Below are 26,395 nucleotides of genomic sequence, written 5' to 3'. Positions count from 1 at the left end.
CGGAAGCCACACTGGGGCGGGCCTGGCTGGCGCCCTCACCTGACAGAACCCGTACTGGCCGGAAGCCGGAAGTCACACCGGGGCGGGACTGGCTGGCGCCCTCACCTGACAGAGCCCGCACGATCTGTTCCTTCTTCCACTCCCAGGGCTGCTCGTACTCGGCCGCGGGCCGCTCGTCATTCTCGGGCAGCCGGCTGTCTGGGGGCCGTGCCTTCCCCTCTGCCCTGGGGCCCCCTTCTGCAGGCTCGTAGGGAGTGTCGTACAGCTGTGGCGGCTTCCCCAGAAGGTCCTTGGAACTGCGTCTTTTGGCCAAGGTCTCTGACTTCAGGCCGCCCTCCGCGGGTTCACAGGGACTGTCAAGCAGCTGGAGAGCCTTCACCAAGGGATCCTTGGAACCCCGTCGTCTAATTTCTGAAAAATACACGCCATACACAGTGCCTTGAAAGAAAGGTGCTATAAAAGCCTGGTCATTAACCCAGTTACCTCAGCACCTCTGGCTGGCTGGCTGGCTGAGGGTGGCAGATAACTCCAAGATTGTTCCCTGATGGGCTGATTGCTTCTGAGCCGTGCTACAAAAGCGGAACGAAGGTGCCTACAGCTTCTTTCCTCCAGCTGCCTGAATCAGATAACGGGATCCACATTCAAGGTGGGAGATTACATCTGAAGACAAGCACACCTCCAGGATACCACTTGCAGTTTCTAAGTAGTGGCCTCAGGGTAACCTGCTTCACTTCCGGGTTCTGGTGTCTGCTCAAGTATAGCTCACCTTCAGCGTTTTTCCATTTTGTTAGGAAGCCTAGATAAACTAATTGTAATACAATCGACTGCAAGTCAAAAATGCATTTAATACATCTAACCTAGTATCACAGTTTAGCCTAGCCTACCTTAAATGAACACACTAGCCCACAGCTGGACACAATCATCTGACACAACGCAGATTTTGTAATACACTTTTGAATATCTCTTGTAATCTACTGAATATGGCAAGTAAAAACCAGAATGGCTGTATGGGACTCAAAGCACAATTTCTACTGAATGCATATCACTTTTGCACCACTGTAAAGGTTGTCAAACCATGGTAAGTCAGGGACTGTCTGGATATTCAAAGCATCGCTGCATATACACTGAGGGAAAGCATTTATGTGCATTAGTCAGAGTTCTTGACTCCTATGCAGTTTCAATATACTGAGGGAAGCCAAACACATTCCTAAATAATATGTATCAGGCTAATAATTCCAGGATAAATCAAAGTAAAAGAGGCGTTATAGGGAAAACCAGTAATAACTCAACAGCTAACATTTATTGATGGCTTACCATGTGTGAAACACTATTCTAAGTGTCTAGTAACTTTCACAATCACTCTGTGATTATGGGATAGCATTATTTCCTCATTATTACAGCAGAGAAAACTGAAGCGCATAGAGTTTAAGGAAATTGTATAAACCAGTAAGTGCCAAAGCCTGGACTCAGAAGCAGGAAGTTGGGCTCTAGAAGCCATACTCTTAGCTACTACACCTGGATTGACTCCAAGTGGAAGAGAAATGTAAGATGAGTTGACTTTGATAGAGAAGGTCATTTCCAGTGGAGGAAGCTGCATGAGTAAAGATACGGAGGTGGGAACGATAGAGGGCTTGTTCCCATGATGGGGAGCTGAGAGATGAGTCTAAAAGGCCAGAAGGCCACACACGAGAGAGGCAGTGGGTAGTGGGAGACACGGCTGGAAGCTCAGGCAAGCCAGGCGCCCATTTTAAAAGCAAGGACAAAAAGTTTAGATAGTCTGTATGTAATACAAAATGATTATAAGGTTTTTTTGTTTTGTAGCAGGGAATAACAATTATATTTGTGTTTCCCTGGAAGATCACTCTAACCATGGTGTACAGGATGGAGTAAATCAGAAAGGTATGGTCTGAAATGGTGCATAAAAATAGATGGAAAAAAACAGATGCAAACCAACCAACCACCAGCTACCTAACCAGCCAGTCAGCCACAGTGAGAAGGAACTAGCAGTAAAGGGTGGTGAGCAGCCTGGGGTCAAGAGGCCTTCTTAGGTAGAGTTAGAGATGGCTGGAGTCTGGACAACCAGAGCTGGTGATATATACAGTCTATATTATAGACCAACAGAAGCATCATGTTGTGGCTCTTCTGAATGCCCATCTGGAAGCCTTCAAACCATCCTCCACCTGATCATAGTGAAGAGGGAACTTTCTATATGCAGACATCTCATCACATAACACCTCATAAGCTCCCGACTGTCTACTTAAGAGGTGCTGAACACTCAGAATGGCACAGAAGGCTTATATGAGCAGATCACTGTCTCTCTCCCCAGTTTCTCAACACTACCCTGTCCCGTCTCTCCATAATCCAACTCTTTGCTCTGACCAAGTGGAACTTCTGTAGTCCCTGCATACTACGCTGTCTTGAGCCCACCTGGTGTCCTGGTGATCCTGGCATCCTTTACAATCTAACTCAGCATCTTCTCCTCTCTGGAGAAACCTTTCCTGCCCACTACCTTCTCTGATGCCCCACAGAGTTGATCAGGTGCCATGGCTGGACCAACCCACTCTCACCCTGCTCTTCTCCCACTGCATCCATTTATATGTCAATATGTCAGTATTTTCAATGTGGTGGAGTCTGCCAGGGCAGGGACCACCATATCTTACCATTGTAGGACACATCATTGTGCTAAATAATGATTGGATGGATGGATGGGAGGGGAGGGAGCTCTAGAATGTCTCCAGGCAGGTGACCGTGTGAATCTGGAGGAATATGTTAAGGGGGTACGGATGGATGATTGTGAATACTGTGAAAATGAAAGCAATCACAAGAGAAAAGGAGGGCAGATTGAAAAGAAAAAAAGATCAAAGGCAGAATCTGGGACTCCCTCAGGGTGGCTGGAGGGAGAGGTGCCAGCAAAGAAGGTTGAGGGGTCAGGTGAGGAGGAAGAGGCTCAGAGGACTGCAGGGTTGCGGACACAAAGGGTGGAAAGACTATCTGTAACTTCTAAACAGGTGTGGGGATGCTCCATGGAGAAACATCACTGACTCATCAAGACCTCTATAACAAAAAGAGGGCGATGTTATTAAAATCAGGACACCAAGTTCAAAAGTGCAAAACCTAGGTATAGGCTGAGGTTACAGTTCTGCTGACTAGGGGCTGTCAGCAGCTGTCTCAAATTCTGTGCAGGGACAGCTCATTGAAATCACCCAGGGGCTTTAACACATACTGCTTTAACCACCAGAGGTTTGGACTAGGTTGGCCTGGGGTACAGTGTGGAAATTAAGAGCGTAAAAATCCCCCAGGTGATTCTAAAGAGCAGCTAAACCTGAGAACCACTTCCACACCTCCTGGATGCCCACAGTCCCCATCTTGCTTCCTATTGCCCTCCAGAGCCTCCCGAGGGGAAAAGTGCCTGTGTCTGTAACTTCCATATCAGAATATAAGAGTTGGATGAACTGTCCCTGGCCTCCACCCCCAGGCCAGGTGTCTGGGGTTGTTTGAGGTCAGAGCTTCGTCTCCTGAGTCCCTGCACTCTCAGTCCTACAGCTTTTCTTCTTCATTGCCTACTCCAGACACAGCTATGGAAAACAAGAAACAAAAATATACTGTTCTTGGTTCAATTAAGACAAAGCTGGAATTTTTTTTTTTTTTTTTGAGACAGAGTCTGCCTCTGTGACCAGGCTGGAGTGCAGTGGTGCTATCTCAGCTCGCTGCAACTTCTGCCTCCTGGATTCAAGTGATTCTCCTGCCTCAGCTTCCAGAGTATCTGGGACTACAGGCATGCACCACCATGCCCAGCTGTTTTTTATATTTTTAGTAGAGACAGGGTTTCACCATGTTGGCCAAGATGGTCTCGATCTCCTGACCTCGCAATTTGCCCGCCTTGAACTTCCAAACTGCTGGGGCTACAGGCCTGGGCCACCATGCCTGGCTTGCCTTTTTTTTTTTTTTTTTTTTTTTTTTTTTTTGGGGGGGTCTTTCTTTTTTTCTCAGGCTGGAGTGCAGTGGCACAATCTCGGCTCTACTGGGTTCCAGTGAGTCTCCTGCCTCAGCCTCCCAAGTAGCTGGGACTACAGGCGCCCACCACCATGCAAGGCTGGAATTTTTTAAAGAGAATTTTTCTAAAAGAACTAAGAAAAAGGAAGCAGAAAACATAAAGGAGTTCAAAGATGAATATAGAATAGAATTTTTAGGTTTCTAATCATAGCTTACACTCAATTGAGACCATCTGGCACAGGCTGGGGAAACCCTTTCCCAAGGTCCTCGCTGCAATTCTGCCCCAGCTGAACAAAAAGGAAAAAGAGGTGATTCTAACCTTAAGATAGAAGGAGCCCTGCTCACAAGGATATTTCAATACATTTGGACTAAAATGATGTACAAGGCGGATGGGCAGTGTTCCTACTGGGTCCTCCAGCCCACCTCCCCTAAAATAAAATAAAATGATGTACAGTGATTAGAATCTTGAGTTCTTATTATACATACGTTTGAGTTTTTACTTTTGCAATGAGGTCCTTCTGTTTAGACAGTCCCCTCAACACTTAAAGAGTTCTGGGAGATACACAAAACATAGAGTTGAGAATGCTTTCTTGCAGGGTCCTGGGATTAGGCAAAATCTGCAATCAAACTGCTACCATTTTTTGAAACAACGTTTGAGTAGGGGAAGAAAGGGCCTGAGCACAGACCTCCCTTCCCCAACCCCACCTCTTGAAGGGGAGTAACCTTCCAGTCCATTCCAACACCTGGGTGCCCCCAAACCTGAGGCGCCATAGAAACAGAAACAATCGTGGGGCTGCAAGCCGACCCTTCCTGCAGGGAGAATAGCCCCTGACGTGCAGAGCGGGCTCCGAGAGGAAACGAGCCTGAGAAGGAGGAAATGGCAAGAGGAAGCTACACCCTGGCTGCCGATAGAGGCCATTTACCACACCAGACAACAGAATGCAGGGGACGGGCAGCAGATAATCACTCATTTGCAGCCGGGGCTGAAGCTCAGGGCTGACCTGCACCTACTAAACATGTGCAGCTGATTGGTGTGAAACACAGGGGCCAAAAATTTGCCCTTCTCAATCCCCAACTTGCTGCAGGTAATTATGCCATTCACATGAAAACAGAGAAACAAAGTCTTAGCATAAGACTAAGAGTTTCTTTTACTAAATGAATTGTAGTTAGCACTAAGTATTCCCCTATGTGGTCCAGGATTCTCTTTGGAAATAGAATTGTCTCTGGAGTGTCTAAATCATGGCTGTATTGACTAGGTATACACTTGCTAGGTGTATTACACACAGAATCTCACTGATGCCTCGCTAAGGCACTGACAGATGTGTTACCTCAGTTTCACAAGTGAATAAATGGAAGCCACAGTCATGCTGTAGTTACAGTGGGGCCAATTATGATGAACTCCAGAGTCCATGCTTTATGCTCAAATGATTTCATGTAAAACGTTAATTCCAATTTCCAAATAATGTGCCTTTTCCCCTAATCCATTTTAATCCATTTCATATTTCTAAAACATTAAACCTAGAGCCTCTTAAGACTGTGCTTTTTTCCTGGAATCAGAAACAGGGCTGTCAGGCAATTTTTTACATCTTTGATCAGTGCTCAAGCTTTTAAAATTACTTTAATATTGTCTTATTGAATAAATCTAAACATCTGAACAAAAGCAGGTACAATTCAGAAACCCTGCAATTTAGCAAGGAGAGTAAAGGCAAATTACATCAAAACCAGTCTTCATTTGCACTTTTTTCCATAATAGTTTTTTTCTGTTTAAATCATAGGCAAAGATAGACATAACCGTTTTTTTGTTTTTGAAGAGATGTTGGCCAGGTTGGTCTTGAACGCCTCGTCTCAACTGATCCTCCCACCTTGGCCTCCCAGAGTTCAAGGATTACAGGCGTGAGTCACTGTGCCTGGCCAGATGGACATAGTAGTCTTTTTAGTGGAGACTTGAACAGTGAAGTCCTCTTTTAGATTTGACTAAACAAACCAACAAAATCATTTGGAAGCAAAAATAAAATTTTAAAAATAATCTTCGACTGGAGCTCAAAAGCTAAAACCGCAGCTTGCTGAATGACATGGTATTTTCAGTTGTGTAATCTGGACAAATTATTTAATCTTTCTGAACCTAGGTTTCTTCAACGTATAAAGAAGCCCCCCTTTAGGCCAGGCACAGTGGCTCACTTTGTAGCTGGCAAAAGCCGCACTTTGGGGGGCCAAGGCAGGCCGATCACTTGAGGCCAGGAGTTGAAGCCCAGTCTGACCAACATGGTGAAACCCTGTCTCTACTAAAAATACAAAAATTAGCCAGGCATGGTGGTAGACATCTATAATCCCAGCTACTTGGGAGGCTGAGGCAGGAGAATTGCTTGAGCCAGGGAGGCAGAGGTTGCTGTGAGCCAAGATTGTGCTATTGCACTCCAGCCTGGGCGACACAGCAAGACTCTGTCTCAAAAAAAAAAAAAGAAAAAAAGAAGAAGAAAAATTAAAAAAAAAAGAAACTCAATAATGTTTGTGTAAGAGTAGTGAGGTAATTTGGCCAGGCTGGTATCTAGTAAGCTCTCAGCTTACGGCTGTATGACACATAACTGTGAAAAGAATCCTCATGCTAACTAACTGATGGGAACTTCTAAAGACCTGTCCGATGATAACGTTTCAGTGTGGTGGCTCAAACTCCTAATGCTAGATTATGTAGAATACTTCTGTCAATATTAGTTAAAATGATCCTGTGAATTTAGCAGAAAAGGAACAGAAGTTTATACTAATATTGCCTTGTATTCACAGTCATATTTTTTTATGAACAATCCTTTGGATAAATCTCACGTGATAATTTACTCATAAATTCACAAATTCTTAACTTTTAAAAGTTAAGAGCAAAGTTTGGGGGTGGGGGCCCAGGGAGCCTGGGTCCCATAGCAATTAGGCCACAGGAAAGCCATGGGCTTCTCTTGGCTTTCTCTGTCCCCGAGGTAGACACTGGCTCCTATTCTCTGCTTCATAGCACTTATCATGCTTTTTTCAATGACTGATTTCTTTGCTGGCGTTAGGTCTGTTTCCCCCTTAGGCTGTGAGGTCCAAGGGCTGATATCATGTGGGTCTTGTTTCCTGTATGTCCAGAGCCCAGGACAGGGCCTAGTATATAATAAATAAATCCCCAAGAAATATTTGTTGGGTGTTCTAACACAACATATGGGCAGTTCTATACGCCCAAGGTGTTAAAACCAGGCCTGTAATTCCCATTTCACCAGTAGAAAAAAGGCAATACAGAGAATGGCGACACAGATTTAACCACTCCACACTTCAACTATGTTCATTAGGATGCTTTCCATCTTCAGAAAAGCTGAAACAAATACAAATTTAAAAAAAACTCTATCATTTCTCAAGAAAGATGGCAAATTTCTGAACTTGGACTTGACAATCAGGTACAAAAGGAGCAAACTGAATAAAAAATGGTTTAAAAAACAAAAGCCCAGTGGCAAATTTTTTATTTCTAGCTTCTGATAAACTCACTTCCTGTTATTCTGTCCAGCTTGTAACCTGTGGGTAGAATAAGAGATAGAGTCTCTACATTGATTGAGAAGGTGCTTTGTGATATATATTCTAAATGAAAAAACTTAAAAACCCACTAATGCAATTTTTTTTAAAGAGCAAAGAGTATTTAGATCACTAGTTTAGAGAATTAATAATTTGGATTTTTAATAAATTTGAATTTATTCACCAATTGAATATATTAATTTTGTATGCCTAAATGAATTTATTTTCAGAAACTGTTTAAAACAAAGCCTGGAACTTAATACACACCCAAATATTAAATGCGAGCGATTATTATATTTATTCCATGTTGGATGATTTTGACTTTTGAAGACAACATTCTTGGTTGGGTGGAAAGATGCCTCACTGAGGGGTGAAGTTTATGGTGGTTTCACATACAGCATTTCAAGTGCGTCCTGAACGTCATGTGGTGTTGGGGGCAGACTACTCAATGTGGAGTGGGAGATCCGGATGCTAATTCCTGCTCTGTCTCTTAAAAAGTCTCCTGAATTCAGGCAAGCCCAAATCCCTTTGATCTTGTTTTTTCACCCTGTCACAAGGGGGACAGCATTGCTATCCCCTAGTTTATAGAGTTCTCGGGATTACAAAAAAAAATTACATTCATGTGCAGCTCTCCAAATAAACAGTTGTAAGGTATAAACTACCTATTTTAGTTAAAGAGAAAGATAAGAATAAAAACCAAAGGACAAAGAAAAGTGAATCACAGTTAAGCTTCAAGCTTTTTTTTTTTTTTTTTTTTAAAGAAAATCCTTTCCTTCAATTTTATGTAGAAGTAAATCCTTTTCCCTATTCCTTTCAAGCCTCTGATGTTTTTTAAAATTCTGACAGTTCATTTTCACTTCCTTTCATTCACAGATTTCATTAGGGGTCACAGTCCAGTGACCTTCAGGGTCACAGCCTGGCCAGGGTACACCCACCCCACACCGGCCGCCTTATCTCTGTAAGCAGAGAAGCAGGAAGCAGAGCCTGGCTTTCCTGTTACAGCTCGTTTTCATTCTGAAGCCTGTCTTGGCCCTTCCAGTGTGCTGCTACTACCCTCTGCTCCACTCTTCTGAGACTATACTTGCAGAACCTGAGTCTGAGAGCTCTTCAATCTGTTCTAAACAGAAGAGACAAAGTCTTTAATGTGGGACCAGTTACTCTCTTCCCAGGCATGTACTCAAGTAAGCCTTCCTTGAGTCAGCACTCAGCAACTACATTTTTCATTATGGATCGAAGAATGTGTACGGAAAACTAGGTGAATACATAAAAAGTTCACGAATCTAAATAACTGTATTATTTTTATTTAAGTATCATTACATCAACTTCAGAGAATTAAGAATAAAAGGGAAAAGTCTGACACTGAGAATGACAGAGTGACTGCTTAGCTCACAAACCGGAATTGTCCTGACTTAAAAAGTTACAATATTAGTCCAGTTTTGTTTTAGGTGGTTTGCCTTGAATGGCTTGGTTTATGGCCATGATTGTTAATTATTCCTTAGTAATTAAATTTTTGGCTCCAATGTTGTACAACTTGTTGAGAAAATCTTCTACTACAAAGTAAAGGATCATATCAGGTTTGCATTTTTTTTTTTTGAGACAGGGTTTCATTTTGTTGCCCAGGCTGGAGGGCAGTGGCGCGATCTTGACTTGTTGCAACCTCCACCTCCCCGGTTCAATTGATTCTTGTGCCTCAGCTTCCCGAATAGCTGGTATTACAGACACAAACCACCACATCCAGCTAATTTTTGTATTTTCAGTAGAGATGGGGTTTCGCTATGATGGCCAGGCTGGTCTCAAACTCCTGGCCTCATGTGATCTGCCCACCTCAGTCTCCCAAAGTGCTGGGATTACAGGCATTGCAGTGAGCCACTGCGCCTGGCTATGCTTGCATTTTTTAACAGCTCAAAATGCCTTAAGTATGTATTTGTTCCTTGGTAAGATATACGGCTCCCATTATGAATGTTAAAGCTTCTGAAAGTGGCCCCGAAATGTATATATTTGTGTTAAAACTGAACATCAAATTCTGAGCAGATCTGTACTCATAAATGTCATCTTGCATAGAACCAGAAAAACTTTAAAGACTCCTGTAAATTCTAAAACTCTGAAGGATACTAAATCATAAAGGAAGTTACCTATAGTCTGACATTAGTTTGGGGTCTAATTTCTGTTTTTCCAAGTCAGCAGGATCTGGTTAAATTGCTTTGTCCCTCTTCCCCCATATACTCCAGTTGCTACACGCTCACTGAGCGTGAGATTTCCATCTCTATTATGCAGAACCTGCTTACAAACCTGTTATCATTTGCTGTGCATCATACGGTTCCATGTAACCATCGTTCTCTCCGACTCTCTCTGCATCCCTTTGACCCTTTGTCCGTTTGGCATCATAAGGGTCAGCATAGTCTTCTAAAATGATGACCTATAAAAGAACAAGAGGGGATAGTTGCTAAGGACCACCATATACCAACATGGCAATGGTATCAAAATGGCTACTGACATCTCCTGCATCTCCAAAGAGGTCAGAATCTCTAATCGGTTCCAGATAGCTTTTGCACTTGATCATGGGTCCCAGTTAGACAAACATCTGATTTTTTTGGTAGTATACACTTGGTTTGCAACAATTCACGTAAACTCTTTCACTTATCCCCAAGGCTCTTTTTACCTCCCTTTCTCTCCCCAAGAAGTAAAACATTTTCTGGGTTAGAGGGTGGCAGGGGTGGATGTGGGGAGTAAAGGGTAACTGACTTTACAGCATAAAAGGTATGTGGCTTTACCACATACCCTATGAATTGAGTTTTTAAAACTCCAATCAGCTGAGCAGCACAGTCATAATGAGTCAGTCAGGCATCCACCAGCACTGGCTAGGCACTGTGAGGGAGTCAAAATAAACCTAAGACATGCTTCCTGCCCTCAAGGAGTGGATCACAGCTCCAAAGAGACAGGCTTCATAGATGAGAAGTAGGTCAGTGCTAAACAGTATTGTAGGGGTTCTAGGTTCAATAATCACAGGGAAACTGATCGTCACAGGCTACAGATCAGACAGGGTTTTGATCACTATGTGGGATCCCCTGTTTTGTGTCACAAAGCATCTGTCTTTCCAAAAATAGAAGGTGCCTGAGGAGGTGGTGTGTGTGTGACAGGTGACAACTCCAGAGGTCAGGTACCCTTCTCAGGCAGGAAGCTCCACAACCTCTGATTACATTCTCCAAAGAGTTTAAAAGTAACGCTGGAGTTGGTAAGAAGAATTCAGATAAATGAGGAGAAGCGAAGAGGAGGAAACAGCCTGGAAAAAGCCTCAGAAACCTCATACATCCAGAAGTGACAACCATAAACATGACCAGACAACCACGGCAAGGGGCTGTGTCTGCCATTCACTTACTCAATCCATTTTTCTTGACTACCCACCATGTGTACTGCAGCTGCAAAATACAAAGAGGAACCTAAGATCATACTCAGCCCTGGGCTTCAAGGTGCTTGTGGTCTAGTCACCCAGGCAGGGGGGCACTGAATATGAGCTGGGCCCCGTCCATCTTTACACTGCTCTCCACTCAGTGCCTGGCTCAGGGTGGGCATGCTGTATTTCAAGCATGAAAAAATGAATGAAGAAATGAACAGAAGTGCTCAATGCAGACATACATAGCATGTCTTACAGGCTCTTGACTTCATCCAGGGAGACAGCATGTTTGGAGCCTGGGCAGAGAAAATTAAAGCTCCCATGTTAGGAAGTGATTGCCTGGACCAGAGTCTGAAATCTCAGTCTGAGCTCTTCTCTCCCTTTCACACCGGAGAGAAGATAAAAACAAGCAAATCAAACAGACCAACTCATCTCAGTAAGAATGGAGGGCGTCCCTTCCTACGTTCACACTCCTTTTCTTAGCTTTTCCACATTGGACAGCACTCAGAAAACCTCCAGTGTGTCCGCGGCAGGAAACACCTTCTCTTCTCATCTGTAATTTCCTTGAGTGCATTTCCTTGTCATATTCTGTGTCCCCACAGCCCTTAATGCCCCGTTCCCCTTTTCCCATATGGCTGCTGCAAAACAAATGCCTATGGAATGAATGAAAGGGCAGTAGTCTTGGAGATTTGCTGAAGCTCCACGTAGCCTTTTACTAGGTAGCACTGCAGAGAATGGAGATTCCAAATCAGTGGAGAACCGGGGTTGGCCAACCCATTTCCTGAAGCTTTGAAATGCATACTTACACAGTTTAGAGGCTACCATTTCTTATGCTCGAGAAGCATAAAAGTCATACACAAGTCTAGCTTTGCAGTTCCCCTGAATATCAAAATTAAAATAAACCACATCTATAAAGGGGTCAAATTTAACCAAACAGGAATATCTCATTCAACGACACTTCTAAACTGCTAACAAAATTCAATGGCTAGTACATTTCTGCAAAGCTCCCCACCTCTGGAAGAATTTTTCAAGACTAAAAAAAGTCTAAGAATTGTAAATGGTCACTCAGGAGTCCCCAAACGATGGAAGGGGAAAGGACCTTAGGAAACCTCACCCCCTCTTAGGTCTAAAGAAGCCGAGGCCTTAGCAGGTGCCCCGGGCTCCCCTCCCACAGAGAAGGGGTCCAAAGGAGGCTGTATGCTTACCGTGTCTTGCTGTTTAATAATCCTGCCCTTGTCCAGCTCGGGCCCCAGGGAGGAAGGGGAAGAGGACGCGGAGGAAGAGGAGCTGGAGCTGGAGCTGGAGCTGCTGCTGCTGCTGGGGTAGTTGCTTTTCCCGTTCTTCTCCTGAGTGTCCACCTTGATGAGCCTGTTGATGTAGGTGCTGCAGCCAGAGCTCTTGGTCGCACCCCGGTGGGGCTCCTCCTCCGTGGCCCGGGAGTTTTTGCGGCTCTTGCCCGTGGCGGCCTGAATCAGACCCTGCAGGCTGTCGCGGGACAGCCGGCTGTCCTTGGGGCCAACGCCGGCCCTGCCGCTCCCCAGCTCGGCCGCCGAGTTCTTGCGGCCCTTGCCGGGGCCCGGCCCCGCGCCGCCCGCCTCCGAGTTCTTGCGCAGTTTGCCGCCGCCGCCGCCCCCGGGCTTGGCCCGCTCTGACACGGTCTTCAGGTTCAGGGGGAACTCCTTGAACCACTTGGCCGCCATGAGGGGGCCCCGGCCGGCTCGGACCAGGAGCGTCGCGGCGGTGGAGCAGGCGAGCGAGGAGGCCCAGCCCAGACACGGAGAGGCGCCAGGGGTCGGGGGCCACTGCATTCCCCGTGACTCGGGCGCTGGAGGCCGCGGCGAGGCCCCGCGACGGCTGCTCCGCGCGCCCCCGGCCGGCCGTCGCCCACGCCCGGTAGGGTGGGGTCCTCGCGGCCTGGGGCGCCGAGCGGGCGGGCGCTGGCCTCCGCTCCGGACACGGCCGGCGACAGGCACGACGCGCAAGGGCCCCGCCCGGGCTCGTCTTCAGCGCCCGCCCGACCCGAGGACACCTTGGCTCTCTGAGGCGGCGGGCTCCAGGGGATTCCCTCACTCTTTCCTCCCGCGGTGGGAGAGGCCAGGCCCACGGAAGCCCCCTGCAGCCAGGCCCACGCTCCCAGGACCAGAGGGGACCGAGCGGAGGCGGCGAGAGTGTCCCCGGCGCCGCGACAGACGGTGGACGGACGGCGGCGGCCCATCCCCTCCGCGCGCCCCTCCCCTCCGCGGCTGGCGCCTCCCAGCCCCGCCATCTCCCGCCCAGAGCCAGGGCCCGCGGGGTGGGCGCCACGGCAGGGGCGGGTCCGGGGGCGGCGGCCGCACGTGCGGACCGGCCTGGGCGGAGAGCTCCCGACCGCTGCCCACTGCGCGCGTCGGCACCCAGCGCATCTCGGCCAGGCGCCGCCGTCCCACGCGCCCAGGAGTGTGCCACGTGCGCCGCCCGCCCCCAGGAAGCACGCCCCTCGGCCCGCACAGCGCCAGGCGCCCCTCGCCCACCCACTCCGTTCCGCTTTTTCTGCAAACGTTATTTTTGGTGGTGGGGCAGTGGTTGCCCGCTAAGAGTCGGACGCAGGGACAACGGTCACCCGCTCCTGCCCCCGTTCCGTTACTCTCAGGGGCACAGGGTCCTGGGCGCCGCGGGGACCAGGCGCGTCCTGCCGCGGCCGCCGGGGATTGGCTGCCGGCAAGCCCCGCCCCGCGGGCTCCCGGGAGGCGGAGCGCGGAGGGAGAAGGCGCGAAGGCTGGGCGTGGCGACCGCAGGTGGACGCGAGACGAGGTAGGACTCCCGGCCCCAGGTCCCGGACTGCTGAGCTAGGGTTGGGGGACAGCGGCGTGTGCAGGCAGCGGTGGAAGCCGCCCTCGTCCCGATGGAAAGGGGGCGCTGTTCCCTCGGGGCATTCGGTCCCTCGAGTCGGGTGGGCGCTGACCTCCTAGTCGGGATCTGTGCGGGTGGGGAGCGCAGTGTGCGGAACGGTGGCCACTTTATGGGAAAGGACGCCTCTGTCGTTCCCCCTTCCTTTGAAGCTGTTTAAGAACTTTCTGAGGCTGCGCGCGGTGGCTCAGCGAAACTCCGTCTCTACTAAAAATCCAAAAATTAGCCGGGGGTGGTGGCGCACGCCTGTAATCCCAGCTACTCTGGAGACTGAAGCAGAAGAGCTTGAACTTGGGAAGCAGAGGTTAAGGTGAGCCGAGATCGCCCCACTGCACTCCAGCCTGGGCAACGGAGTCAGACTCCGTCTCAAAAAACCCCCCCAAAAAACAACAACAAAAGAAACTTTCTGGTTTAAAAAATGAAATTTTAGTTTACTAAACGGAAATCTTTTAGTTTAGCAAACTAAATGTGCTGCAGGGGCTGACCAACACTGAGTCCCCATGTGCAAGTCATGGAAACGGAATGATCGCCGCCGTGGACAGCTTCATTTGTGTGGGTGGTGGTTTGTGAGGTGGGAAAGTGAAAGAAATGCGTGCTCATACTGACCATTCTTTAAAATGTGTGTTGACTTTTTTTTTTTAAGGCTTTATTGAGATATAATTCACACACCATAAAATTCACCTGTTTTAAGTGTACACCTCAAGTGTTTTCAGTGTATTTGGTGTGTTTACAGTACAACCATCACAACAATCTAATTTTAGAACATCTCCATCGCCCTCAAAAGAAATCTCCCGTCAATTAGGAGTCACTCCTCATTCCCCTCTCCACCTCCCAATCCTAGACAGCCACTAATTTACTTTCTGTCTGTACAGATTTGTCTATTCAGGACTTTTCAGAGAAGTGGAATCATGTAATATGTGGCCTTCTTTCCCTTAGCATCATTTTTGAGATTCATCCAGGTTATATAGCATGTATAAGTACTTCATTCCTTTTATATTACCAAATAATATTCCATTGTATAGATATACCACACTTCATTAATTCATCAGTTGATGGATACCTGGATTATTCTCACTTTTTGGCTATTATAAGCAACACTAATATGAATAGTTGTGGAAAAGTCTTTGTGTGAACATGTGTTTGAATTTCTTTTGAATAGTTACCCAGGAGTGGACTTGCTGGGTCATGTGGTAATTCTCTGTTCAATTTTTTGAGAACCTGACAAACTTTTCCAAAGTGGCTGCACCATTTTACATTCCCACCAGCAATATGAGGGTTCCTGTTTCTTCATGTCCTCGACACTTGATAGAATCTTTTTACTTGTAGTCACCCTGATTGATCCGAAGTTTATCATTGTGGTTTTGATTTACATTGTCCTAATGGCTAAAGATGCTGATTATCTTTTCATGTGCTTATTGGCCGTTCGTATATCTCTAGAGAAATGTCTAGCAGATCCTTTGCTTGCTTTTTAATCGGTTTTTTTGTTGTCTTTGTTGGTGAGTTGTAGGAGTTCTTTATGGATTCTTTAGGTCTTTCTAAAAACACAAAGCCTGGCCAACAGGTGAAACCCTGTCTCTACTAAAAGCAAAAATTAGCCAGATGTGGTGGCACGTGTCTGTAGTCCCAGCTATCTGGGAGGCTGAGGTGGGAGAATCACTTGAACCTGGGAGGCAGAGGTTGCAGTGAGCAGAGATCACACCATTGCACTCCATCCTGGGCGAAAGAGTAAGACCTTGTCTCAACAATAACAACAACAACAAAAATAACACAAGTAGGATACTTCTCCAGATCAAACAATAGAAGGAAATTCAGGACTTTGGAATCATATCATTTGGATTCAAAACAAAAACAGACTTCTCCCATTTGTGAGTATAGATACTAAGTGATCTTGGCCAAATACTAGGTTATCATCTCTGCGCCTCCGGGGCTTCATCTGTAAAATGGGTTGACAGTGTCTCCCTCTTGGAGTTTGAGGATTAAATGAGAATGTGTATTAGCTGCTTAGCATGGTACCTGGCAGGCCCTTAAAGGCATCTTGGACAGACTTATGCTGGCCCTTGGCTTGGGAGGTCTCAGTGCCTGTTCTATTCCAGAAGCCCATAGGCTTTTCCAGGAATTACCAGGAACTGGGACCAACATCCTAGATCTCTGATTTTGCCCATAAACCTCTCCATTTTTATCCACCCATACCTAAGCCTTTTAATTAAATGAACTACTTTTAGTTCTATTTAGAATTGGTTGCAGCTAAAATTGTTGTTCCCTCCTACAGCTGGGCATAATTTAGAGAAAGTTACTGTTTTATTTTAAAATTTACTGTCTTATGTTTTCCCTAAAGTACAGGGAAAAAAAATCCCTTTAAAATGTCTTTGATAGCTTTGTTATCTATAGAAAGAGGACCAAAGCTTTAGAATCACAGGACTGAGTTATCTCAGTATCTTTTATAATTTTATAAAATCACCTGATATCCTTGAGCTTCATTTTCTCATCTGTAAAATGGGAAGATAATACTCATGGAGTTGTAGGAAAGTGCCAATGAAAGTCTTAAAAATAAGCACAATGGCTAGGTGTGGTGGCCCATGCCTGTGATCTCAGCACTTTGGGAGGCCAGATCACCTGAGGTCAGGAGTTTGAGACCAGCCTGGCCAATGTGGTGAAACCCCGTCCCTACTAAAAACACAAAAAATTAGCAAGGCATGGTGGTGGGTGCCTATAATGCCATCTACTCGGGAGGCTGAGGCAGGAGAATCACTTGAACCCAGGAGGCAGTGGTTGCAATGAGCTCTACTGCACTCCAGCCTGAACAACAAGAGTGAAACTTCATCTAAGAAAACAAAACAAACAAAAAAAAAAACACCACAATGGCTATCATTTATTGAGTTCTTGACACATGACAAGTGCTTTAAGTGCAGTATCTCACTTTACTGCCATGATCTATGACATGGGTGTTTTGATTCTGACTGGACAGATGAAATTTGCTCAAGGTCTCTGGGGTGGACTCACAGATGCATCAAACTCGAAAAGTACTGTTCTTTCCACAGGCCAGCCACTGTGCAGAGCTGTGTGTGGTTTGCGCATGCTATCTGTATTCCTTTTCTATTTGCTTTCATAACAAAAGACGAAAACCTCAGTGGCTTAACACAAATATATTATCCCACAGCTCTGTAAATCACAAGTTTGACACACATCTTAGTGGGCTAAAATCAAGGTTTCAGCAGGGTTGTGTTCCTTCTGGAGGCTTTAATTGGAGAATCCGTTTTCCTGACTTTTGCAGCTTCTAGAGGCTGCCAGCGTTCCTTGGCTTGTGGCCCCTTCCTCCACCTTCAAAGCCAACAACAGTAGTCGAGTTCTTCTCATATCACATCACTCTAACTTTGCCTCTGTTATCACATCTCTCTCTCTCTTCTTTTTTTTTTGAGACGTTGTCTCACTCTGTTGCCCAGGCTGGAGTGCAGTGGCCCAATCTCGGCTCACTGCAGCCTCCGCCGCCTGAGTTCAATCGATTCTCCTGCCTCAGCCTCCTGACTAACTGGGATTACAGGTGCCTGTCACCATGCCCAGCTAATTTTTGTATTTTTAGTAGAAACGGGGTTTGGCCAAGTTGGCCAGCTGGTCTCAAACGCCTGACCTCTGGTGATCCACCCACCTTGGTCTCCCGAAGTGTTGGGATTACAGACATGAGTCACCGTGCCGGACCTGTTTTGTCAGTTTATGGACAACCTTAACTCCATCTGCAACCTTGCCATGAAACCGAATATATTCATAGGTTCTAGGGATTAGGATGTGTACCACTTTTGAGGGGCATTATTCTGCTTACCGTGTTACCTATTCAGTGATTATATAGTGGTGGATTATCCTGGCTTTCCTCTAACTGTGGCCCTTTGGCTTTGCAGGAAATCCTGTTGGAAAGCAACTGCAGCATGTAAGTCCCTTCCCTTTGCTCATAAGCAAGCCTCACTCCATCCCCTAGCCTTCTGTTTCTCCCATTCCTGCCTCAGCATGCCCAGGGCTTAGGAGTCACCCTAGCATCTCTTGCTGGTCAATCCTAACCCTAAGTATACTTTAACTGTTAGTGATTTAAAAGGTCCAGTGGCAGGCTTCTTGGCTTGGAGCCTGGTTCTGGGAGGAGGAAGGGAAGCCCTTGGTCAGGAAGAGGAATGGAGGTTTATGCAAGGCCCCTCTGCTTATGCCTGGCACGTGTTTCCTTTTGTCGGAGTCTGAGCTTGGGACGTTCGATGCTGACACCTGTTTTTGACAGGTCCTGTAACAGCAGTGACTCTGAACCCTCTGCTAAACCGGCTGGGAAGAATGGAGTATTGGAGGAGAAGAAATCTCCAGGTAAGTTAGGCTGGGCAATTCGCTGGTGCTGGGACTCTCATCCTATAACCTGGATCCCAGTTAATGGTTCCCAATCTGCCCAGTTTCTGTTCAATGTGAAACTTGGGATCTGCTTAGCTTCTACTCTTCTTCCAGTCAGCCACCATGTTTCCTGTCGCATGGAGGATGTGGCCCCTGCCACTGCTGTGATGCAGACCCTTACTCTCTGGTGCACCTGCCACTCCTGACCCTGTGCTTCTGTTTCATTTGTGCCTTATTCCAATTTGCCCCCTACCATCTCCAAAGTGATCTTTCTGAAACCCAGGTTTATTGACACTCCCTGACCAGTTACAGCCCCCACCCACATCTCCCAGATAGTGGAATAAACTATGACTCCTGTAGTACAGCCTTCCATGATTTCATAGCTTGGCTTTACCTGCCTTTCTAGCCTCCTCTCTCACCACTTGCTGCATGCAGTGTGCAATCCGCCTGGCACCCAGCACTGGCTATGAGCAGTTTCCCAAATCTGCTGAGCTTTTTCGTATCTCCATGTCCTGGCATGGACTGTTCATCTGCTTGGATTCCCTTCAGCCTCCCTCCTGCATTCCTCTGGCCCCCTGCGTGCTCCCCACTGTCAGCTTAATGTTTACTTGGGGAAGCACAACCCCATGGGTCCCGAAACACTTCCTGATAACTCCCTCACTTCCTAATAACTCACCACTGAATTCCTGGTGTGCCCATGGCTCTCTGTCCCTGCAGAGTGATCCCCTGCCAGGAAGGCAGGGATATGCACAGCCAGCACTTATCATGGACCACTCCTTAATATTGATAAGTATTGCTGAGTGATTGGGTACAGTATAGCCATTCAGTGTTCATGGGGGTGGGGGGATGTTTGTAGGCATGTATGTGCACGGTAATATTTAAAAAAATTTTTTTATTAATTTTTTTTTGAGATGGAGTTTCGCTCTTGTTGCCCAGGCTGGAGTGCAGTGGCACGATCTCGGCTCACTGCAGTCTCCGCTTCCCGAGTTCAAATGATTCTCCTACCTCAGCATCCCAGGTAGCTGAGATTATAGGCACATGCCACCATGCGTGACTAATTTTGTATTTTTAGTAGAGATGGGGTTTTTCCGAGGACTTTGGGAGACTGAGCTAGGAGGATTGCTTGAGCCCCTGAATTTGAGACCAGCCTGGGCAACATAGAGAGACCTTATCTCTACCAAAAAAAAAAATACTCAGGCATGGGGGCATGTCCCTGTAGTCCCAGCTACTTGGGAGGCTGAGGTGGGAGGATTGTGTGGAGTTGGGTGGTCAGGGTTGCAGTGACCTATGATCACACCACTGTACTCCAGCCTTGTGACAGAGCAAAACTCTGTCTCAAAAAAAGAAAGAAATAGGAAAAGTGAATTATGTGTTCTAAGTCCCATTTAATGCTGTTTTTCTTCTTAGGATTCAAGAAAAGAGAGACAGAGGTGTATGTTGGCAATCTTCCGCTGGATGTTTCTAAGGTATTTATTCTTCACGATAGGCTGCTTATCTCCCTAGGCCTTCCCCATATGACTCAGTAGCCTGCTGGTAACTTAATTTCCCCAGTTTCTTAAAGACGTTTGAGAGCTATGATAGTGCAGTTACTCATTGGTGACTGTGGTAACCAGCGCATCAGTTTGCCTTGGAGTTTCCCACTTTTAGCACTGAAATGCTAAACTGGCATCCCGGATGGTTAGCCCCACTCTTTATCCCTGTGCACCTGGATGGCTGGTCAGCCTACTTGGCATTTTGGGTTGAGGCAGCTTTTTAGGAAGGGACCTTGTTAGGGCTCAGCTGCTGATCCTTTGGCAATAGGAAGCAATTGGTTTCAGCCCAAAAAATGAGCCCTATTTGACTTCGAAATGAGCCGATTTGCTCAGTGGGATGTGTTAGTAGGACTTAGAGAGTAGGATGTAAGCAATCGCATTTTGGACCCCAGGAACCTTACCGTCTCTTTGGGGAGGCCAGACCAACAAACCTGAAATAATTATAAAACAGTATAAGTGCTTATATTTTGTAGTAAGTGCATTTGAAATACAGATGAAAGGAGAATGAAAGTGTGATCTATTGAAGCGCCCCCTGATGCTTTTTTGGGCATCTACTACATACAAAATGTTGTGTCCCCCCTTTGGCATGCTTAAAGATGAACAGCCTAGTCCTTGCCTTCCAGGAGCTCAATCTTGGAAGAAGGATGAGAGAAACTGACCTCTGTGGAACCCCTGTAGCATGCCAGGCATTTTTCAAAAATTTTGTGATCTCCACGTTCCCTTGCCAACCAATTACACATGTGGTCATCTCTGGCCAAGTTGTACTTTCTTCCTTTACACTGTTTACTACATTTTAACTGTCAGGCATGCTCTAGGAAATGAGCTACATACTTCGTTCATGTGTTTTTTTTTAAGTTATTATGGTAACTGGGTGGTGGTAATGCCCTTATCTTGGAGCTGAGGCTGCCAAGGATCTGAGGTCAAGTCCCTCAGCTAAGTATACAGACCCAGTGAGTGGTCAGTTACGAGTGGAATCCAGGCTCAGTTGCTCCCGGGTCCCATGTATTTTGCTTTGTGCCAAATCATGTAACCTATAAGATGTGGAAATAACGCGCCAAATGAAAGATGGACCTATTATGTTTTGTCTGACAGAGAGAAGAAAATGGTATTGGAGCATAGTAAGTCATTTTGATCCAATAAATCAAATCATATTCGATCAAAGGGGCAGGTTGGGGGATTCCTTGCACCTGATAGATGAGTGTACTGGGGCTGGTTCTCCTTCCCTATTTTGGCAGACTGGTCCAACCTATTGTTGACAGTGAAGCGGGCAGAGGAGCCCTACATGTGGCTCCTGCAGGGGTCTGGGCAGGTAAGATGCTGAACAACGTTGCCACCTCTCTCTCCCCTCTCTCCATAGACCCCATTCCAGAGCCCAGCACCTGGGGCTTGCTTTTCCATGCTGTCGCTCACCATGGTAAGGGAACATTTGGTCTCGTCCCCTTCGCAGAAAGCAGCAGCCCTCCCCATAGTGCTTTCTTTCAGCCCAAACTTGGACCAGCCTCATAGAAAAGATTTGAGCTGTGCTTTAGAGAAGGAGTAGGGTTTTGTTTTTGTTTTTTAAGACAGCGTTTCACTCCAGCCCAGGCTGGAGTGCAATGGCGTGATCTTGGCTTGCTGCAACCTCCACCTCCCAGGTTCAAGCGATTCTCCTGCCTCAGCCTGCTGCGTAGCTGAGATTACAGGCATGTGCCACCACGCCCAGATAATTTTGTACTTTCAGTGAGGTGGTGTTTCTCCATGTTGGTCAGGCTGATCTCAAACTCCCGACTTCAGGTGATCTGCCCACCTCAGCCACCCAAAGTGGTGGGATTACAGGTGTGAGCCACCGTGCTCACAGGAGTAGGGTTTTAAAAGAAATTTCCAGACTGGGTACGATGTTTACGGCTATAATCCCAGTACTTTGGGAGCCTGAAGCAGAAGGATCACTTGAGCCCAGGAGTTCAGGACCAGCCTAGGCAACATAGCAAGACCATGTCTCTTTAAAAAAAAAAAAAAAAGATAAAAGAAGTTTCTCATGATAACATTAATGCCCTGTAAGAAATTGGCCTGCAGCTCTTTCTAGGTTCCTGGTAGAAGACACAAGAATCTTGGGTCAGAGCTGAAAGATCATCTACTACAGTAGCCAGTATTTAAAAAAAATTTTAATTAACTTAAAAAATAGATAGATATTATTCCATACTATATTTATTCTATATATTTAATTAACATTTAAAATATATATATTAACACTTTAAAAAAATATAGATATTAAATATCTATATATTATTTAATTTGATTAACATTTGAAAAATACGGATAGTAATATTTTTAAAAATATAGATATACCTTAAAATTTACCATTAATTTTTTTTTTTTTTTTGACAGAGTCTCACTTTGTCACCCAGGCTGGAATGCAGTGGTGCGAGCTCAGCTCACTGTAGCTTCTGCCCTCAAGGCTCAAGCAATCCTCCCACCTCAGCCTCCTGTGTAGCTGGGACCACAGGTGTGCACCACCACACCTGGCTATATTTTTGTATTTTTAGTGGAGACGGGGTCTCATCATGTTGCCCAGGCGAGAAAATTTACCATTTAAAGATGTGCACAATTCAGGCCAGGTGTGGTGGCTGATGCCCGCAATCCCAGCACTTTGGGAGGCTGAGGTGGGCGGATCACGTGAGGTCAGGAGTTTGAGACCAGCCTGGCCAACATAGTGAAACCCCATCTCTACTAATAATACAAAAATTAGCCAGGTGTGGAGGCGTGCACCTGTAATCCCAGCTACTCAGGAGGCTGAGGCACGCGAATCACTTGAGCCCAGGAGGTAGAGGATGCAGTGAGATGAGATCGGGCCACTGCACTCCAGCCTGGGCAACAGAGTGAAACTGTGTCTCCAAAAAAAACAGAAAGTACAGTTCAATTATTAGTATGTTCACAGATTATGCAACCATTAATACTAATTTCTGAACATTTTCATCACCCCCAAACTAAATCTCATATCCATTAGCAGTCCTTTCCCTTCCCCTTCCTCCCAGCTCCTGATAACCACGAATCTACTTTCTGTCTCTTAAGGATTTCCTATTCTGGACATTTTATATAAATAGAATCATACAATGTGGAATTTTGTGTTTTCTTTCACTGAGCACGTTTTAAGGGTTCATCTGTATTAGAGTATGTCTTAGTACTTTGTTTCTTTTTCTGGTGGAGTAATATTTCATTATACAGATATGCTGCATTTTGTTCATCCATCAGTTTTACATTTAGGATGTTTCCACTTTGGCTATTATGAATAATGCTGCTATGCACATTGGCTCATAAGTTTTTGTCTGAACATATGTTCTAGTTCTCTTGGATATATACCCAGGAGCAGAATTGCTGGATCACATGGTAACTCTGTCTTTAACTTTTTAAGGAACTTCCACACTAGTTTTCAGAGTAGCTGCGCCATTTTGCATTCATATCAGCCATGCATGAGGATTCCCATTTCTCTGCTTTGTCGCCACGGCCTGCTGTTGTCTTTTTTCATTATAGTCGTCTAGTGGATGTGAAGTGGTATCTCATGGTTTTGATTTGCATTTTCTTAATAACTAATGAGCATCTTGTCACAGCTTGTTGGCCATTTGTATATCTGTTTTGGAGAAATGTCTATTCAAATCCTTTGTCCATTTTTAGTTTGTTTTTTTGTTTGAGACAGAGTCTCCCTCTGTCACCCATGCAGGAGTGCAGGGGCATGACCTTGGCCCACTGCAACCTCTGCCTCACAGGGCTCAAGCGATTTTGTATCTCAGCCTCCTGAGGAGCTGGGATAACAGGCTTGTGCCACCACACCTGGCTAATTTTTTTTTTTTTTGAGACGGAGTTTCACTCTTGTTGCCCATGCTGGAGTGCAGTGGCATGATCTCGGCTCACTGCAACCTCTGCCTCCTGGATTCAAGTGATTCTCCTGCCTCAGCCTCCTAAGTAGCTGAAATTACAGGCATGTACCACTACGCCTGGCTAATTTTGTATTTTTGGTAGAGACAAGGCTTCTCCATGTTGGTCAGGCTGGTCTCGAGCTCCCGACCTCAGGTGATCCGCCTGCCTTGGCCTCCCAAAGTGCTGGGATTACAGGCATGAGCCACCATGCCCGGCCATACCTGGCTAATTTTTGTATTTTTAGTAGAGACGGGGTTTTGCCATGTTGACCAGGCTGATCTTGAACTTCTAGCCTCAAGTGATCCACCTGCCTTGGCCTCCCAAAGTGTAGGAATTGTAGGCATGAACCACTACGCCTGGCCACATTTTAAAATTTGTTTGTCAGTCTTTTTTATTGAGTTGTGAGAGTTTTAAAAATATATTCTGAATACAAGTCCCTTACCAGAAACATGATTTGCAAATATTTTGTGTTCTTTTTTTCTTTTTTTGGGCAGGAGGGTCTCACTCTGTCACCCAGGCTGGAGTGCAGTGGCACCATCACAGCCCACTGCAGCCTCGACCTCCCAGACTCAAGTGATCCTCCCATCTCAGCCTCCCAAATAGCCGGGAGCGTAGTAGCTGGGACCACAGGTGCACCACCATGCTGGGCTAATTTATTTTTATTTTTTTTGTAGAGATGGGGTCTCACTGTATTGTGCAGGCTGGACTCAAACTTCTGGGGTCAGATGACCCTCCTGCCTCGAGCTCCCAAAGTGCTGGGATTACATGTGTGAACCACTGTCCCCAGCTACCTATGATATTTTCTTTTCTTTCTTTCTTTCTTTCTTTTTTTTTAAAGATGGGGTTTCACCATGATGGCCAGGCTGGTCTTGAACTCTTGACCTCAGGTGATCCACCAGCCTCGGCCTCCCAAAGTGCTAAGATTGCAGGCATGAGCCACCACGCCCGGCCGATATTTTCTAAGAATTTAATAGTTTTAGCTCTTATTTTAGGTCTGTGATTTTTTTTTTTTTTTTTTTTTTGAGACAGGGTCTTGATCTGTTGCCCAGGCTGGAGTGCAGTGGTACCATCACAGCTTACTATGGCCTTGGCTTTCCAGGCTCAAGTGATCCTCCCATCTCAGCCTCCTGAGTAGCTGGGAGTGCAAGCACATGCCACAATGCCCAGCTAATTTTTTTGTTTTTTTATTTAGATGAGGTCTTGCTCAGTTGTCCAGGCTGGAGTGCAGTGGCACAGTCTTGGCTCATTGCCATCTTTGCCTCCAGGATTCAAGTGATTCTCTTGCCTCAGCCTCCTGAGTAGCTGGAATTACAGGCACACGCCACCATGTCTGGCTAATTTTTTGTATTTTTAGTAGAGATGGGGTGTTACCATGTTGGCCAGGCTGGTCTCGAATGCCTCACCTCAAGTGATCCCCCCACCTTGGCCTCCCCAAGTGCTGGAATTACAGGCATGAGCTACTGTGCCCAGCATTTTTTTGTATATTTTGTGGAGATGGGGTTTCACTTTGTTGCCCAGGCTGATTTTGAACTCCTGAGCTCAAATTATCCGCCCACCTTGGCCTCCCAAAGTGCTGGGATTATTGGCATGATCCACTGCATCCGGCCAGGTCTGTAATTCTTTTTGAATTAATTCTTGTGTATGGTGTGAGGTAGGGTTCCAACTTCATTCTTTTGCATGTGGATATACAGTTATCCCAACATCATTTGTTGGCAAGACTGTTCTTTCCCTATTGTATTATCTTGGCACTCTTGTCAGAAATCAGTTGACTATCAATGTAGCAGTTACTTTGGATTTGCATTCTGTCCCAGTGATCTGTGTGCCCTTATGCTGGCACTGCATTTACTTACTGTAGGTGTTTAGAACGTTTCACAATCAGTCACCCATTCACTGTTGAACCCACTAGTTTACTTTCTGTCCTCACCAGTTTTCTGAAACTGTTTTTGCTGAGTGTACAAGTAACCTACATGATGCCAAATGGATTAAAAATGTTCAAATGCGCTCTGTTTCCATAATTATAGATTTTAAAACCTCACACAAAAAAATCTGGAAGTAGAGGCTAAAATATAAGAAATACTACTTTTAAATGCGTAGTCGATTCCTGAGAAGGTAAGAGAAATCATGACTTCAATCTGTATTTGAGGCCTGTACCTTTCTCTTGAACTCTAAACTTGTATATTCACTTTCCTGCTGGTTATGTCCATGTGGATTACTAGCAGGCATTTCAGACTTCCGATGTCCCAAACCAGGCTCCTGGTATTCCCCAGCCTGCTCCTCCTACAAGCTTCCCCGTCTCCGTAAAAGACAGTGCCATTTTTCTCAGGCCCAAAATCTAAGACATATTTTCATCTCACACCTCATATTTTTCTCACACTTCACATTCAGTCTGCTGGTAGGTCATTTTGGCTCTACCTTGATAATACACATAGACTCAAACAATCTTTTGTATAAGAAGGGAGGAAGTGAGTAGAATATCTCTTTAAATTTGCAGGAAAACAAATAGAAGGATAGAAATGAAGATGGTTGTTACTTATAAGGAGAAGGAAGGATGAAAGGGTGGAAGGAAGACAGATGCATGACTTCTGACTAGGAATATATAAACATTTTCATAATTAAAAAATAAAAATTGTACATTATAGCATTTTCTAGAAACGGAAAAGAAATTGGTTACATAACCAATTTGGTGTCAGAGAAGAGAAATACTCAACCTCAGAGTATGGTAGTTTGACTGTATATCTTCAGTAGTACGTACTAAAGACCTGCAAAGAAATACACACACACACACACACACACACACACACACACACACACACACACA

The 26,395-nt window shown here is 45.8% G+C and overlaps 2 protein-coding genes across 2 annotated transcripts in view; one reads left to right on the top strand and one right to left on the bottom strand.

Moving 5' to 3' along the window:
• Nucleotides 1–12,738, bottom strand: part of SHE (Src homology 2 domain containing E) — an 18,740-nt gene extending 6,002 nt beyond the window's left edge. Inside the window, exons 1-3 of the mRNA XM_032264922.1 lie at nt 12,118–12,738; nt 9,811–9,937; nt 106–411 (exon numbers count right to left, since the gene is read on the bottom strand). Of these exons, the coding sequence (XP_032120813.1) occupies nt 106–411; nt 9,811–9,937; nt 12,118–12,720 (1,036 nt within the window). The 5' untranslated portion in view covers nt 12,721–12,738. The remainder of the gene's footprint in view (nt 1–105; nt 412–9,810; nt 9,938–12,117) is intronic.
• Nucleotides 12,739–13,275: 537 nt separating this feature from the next.
• Nucleotides 13,276–26,395, top strand: part of TDRD10 (tudor domain containing 10) — a 49,037-nt gene continuing 35,917 nt past the window's right edge. The window contains exons 1-4 of the mRNA XM_032264921.1: nt 13,276–13,702; nt 17,689–17,717; nt 18,054–18,133; nt 19,562–19,620. Of these exons, the coding sequence (XP_032120812.1) occupies nt 17,716–17,717; nt 18,054–18,133; nt 19,562–19,620 (141 nt within the window). The 5' untranslated portion in view covers nt 13,276–13,702; nt 17,689–17,715. The remainder of the gene's footprint in view (nt 13,703–17,688; nt 17,718–18,053; nt 18,134–19,561; nt 19,621–26,395) is intronic.

Source organism: Sapajus apella, unplaced genomic scaffold, assembly GCF_009761245.1.
Source record: "Sapajus apella isolate SASKATOON/1434 unplaced genomic scaffold, GSC_monkey_1.0 scaffold148, whole genome shotgun sequence".
NCBI lineage: Eukaryota > Metazoa > Chordata > Mammalia > Primates > Cebidae > Sapajus > Sapajus apella.
The sequence above is the reverse complement of the archived record's forward strand: the minus strand, read 5'-3'. Positions and strand labels throughout refer to the sequence as shown.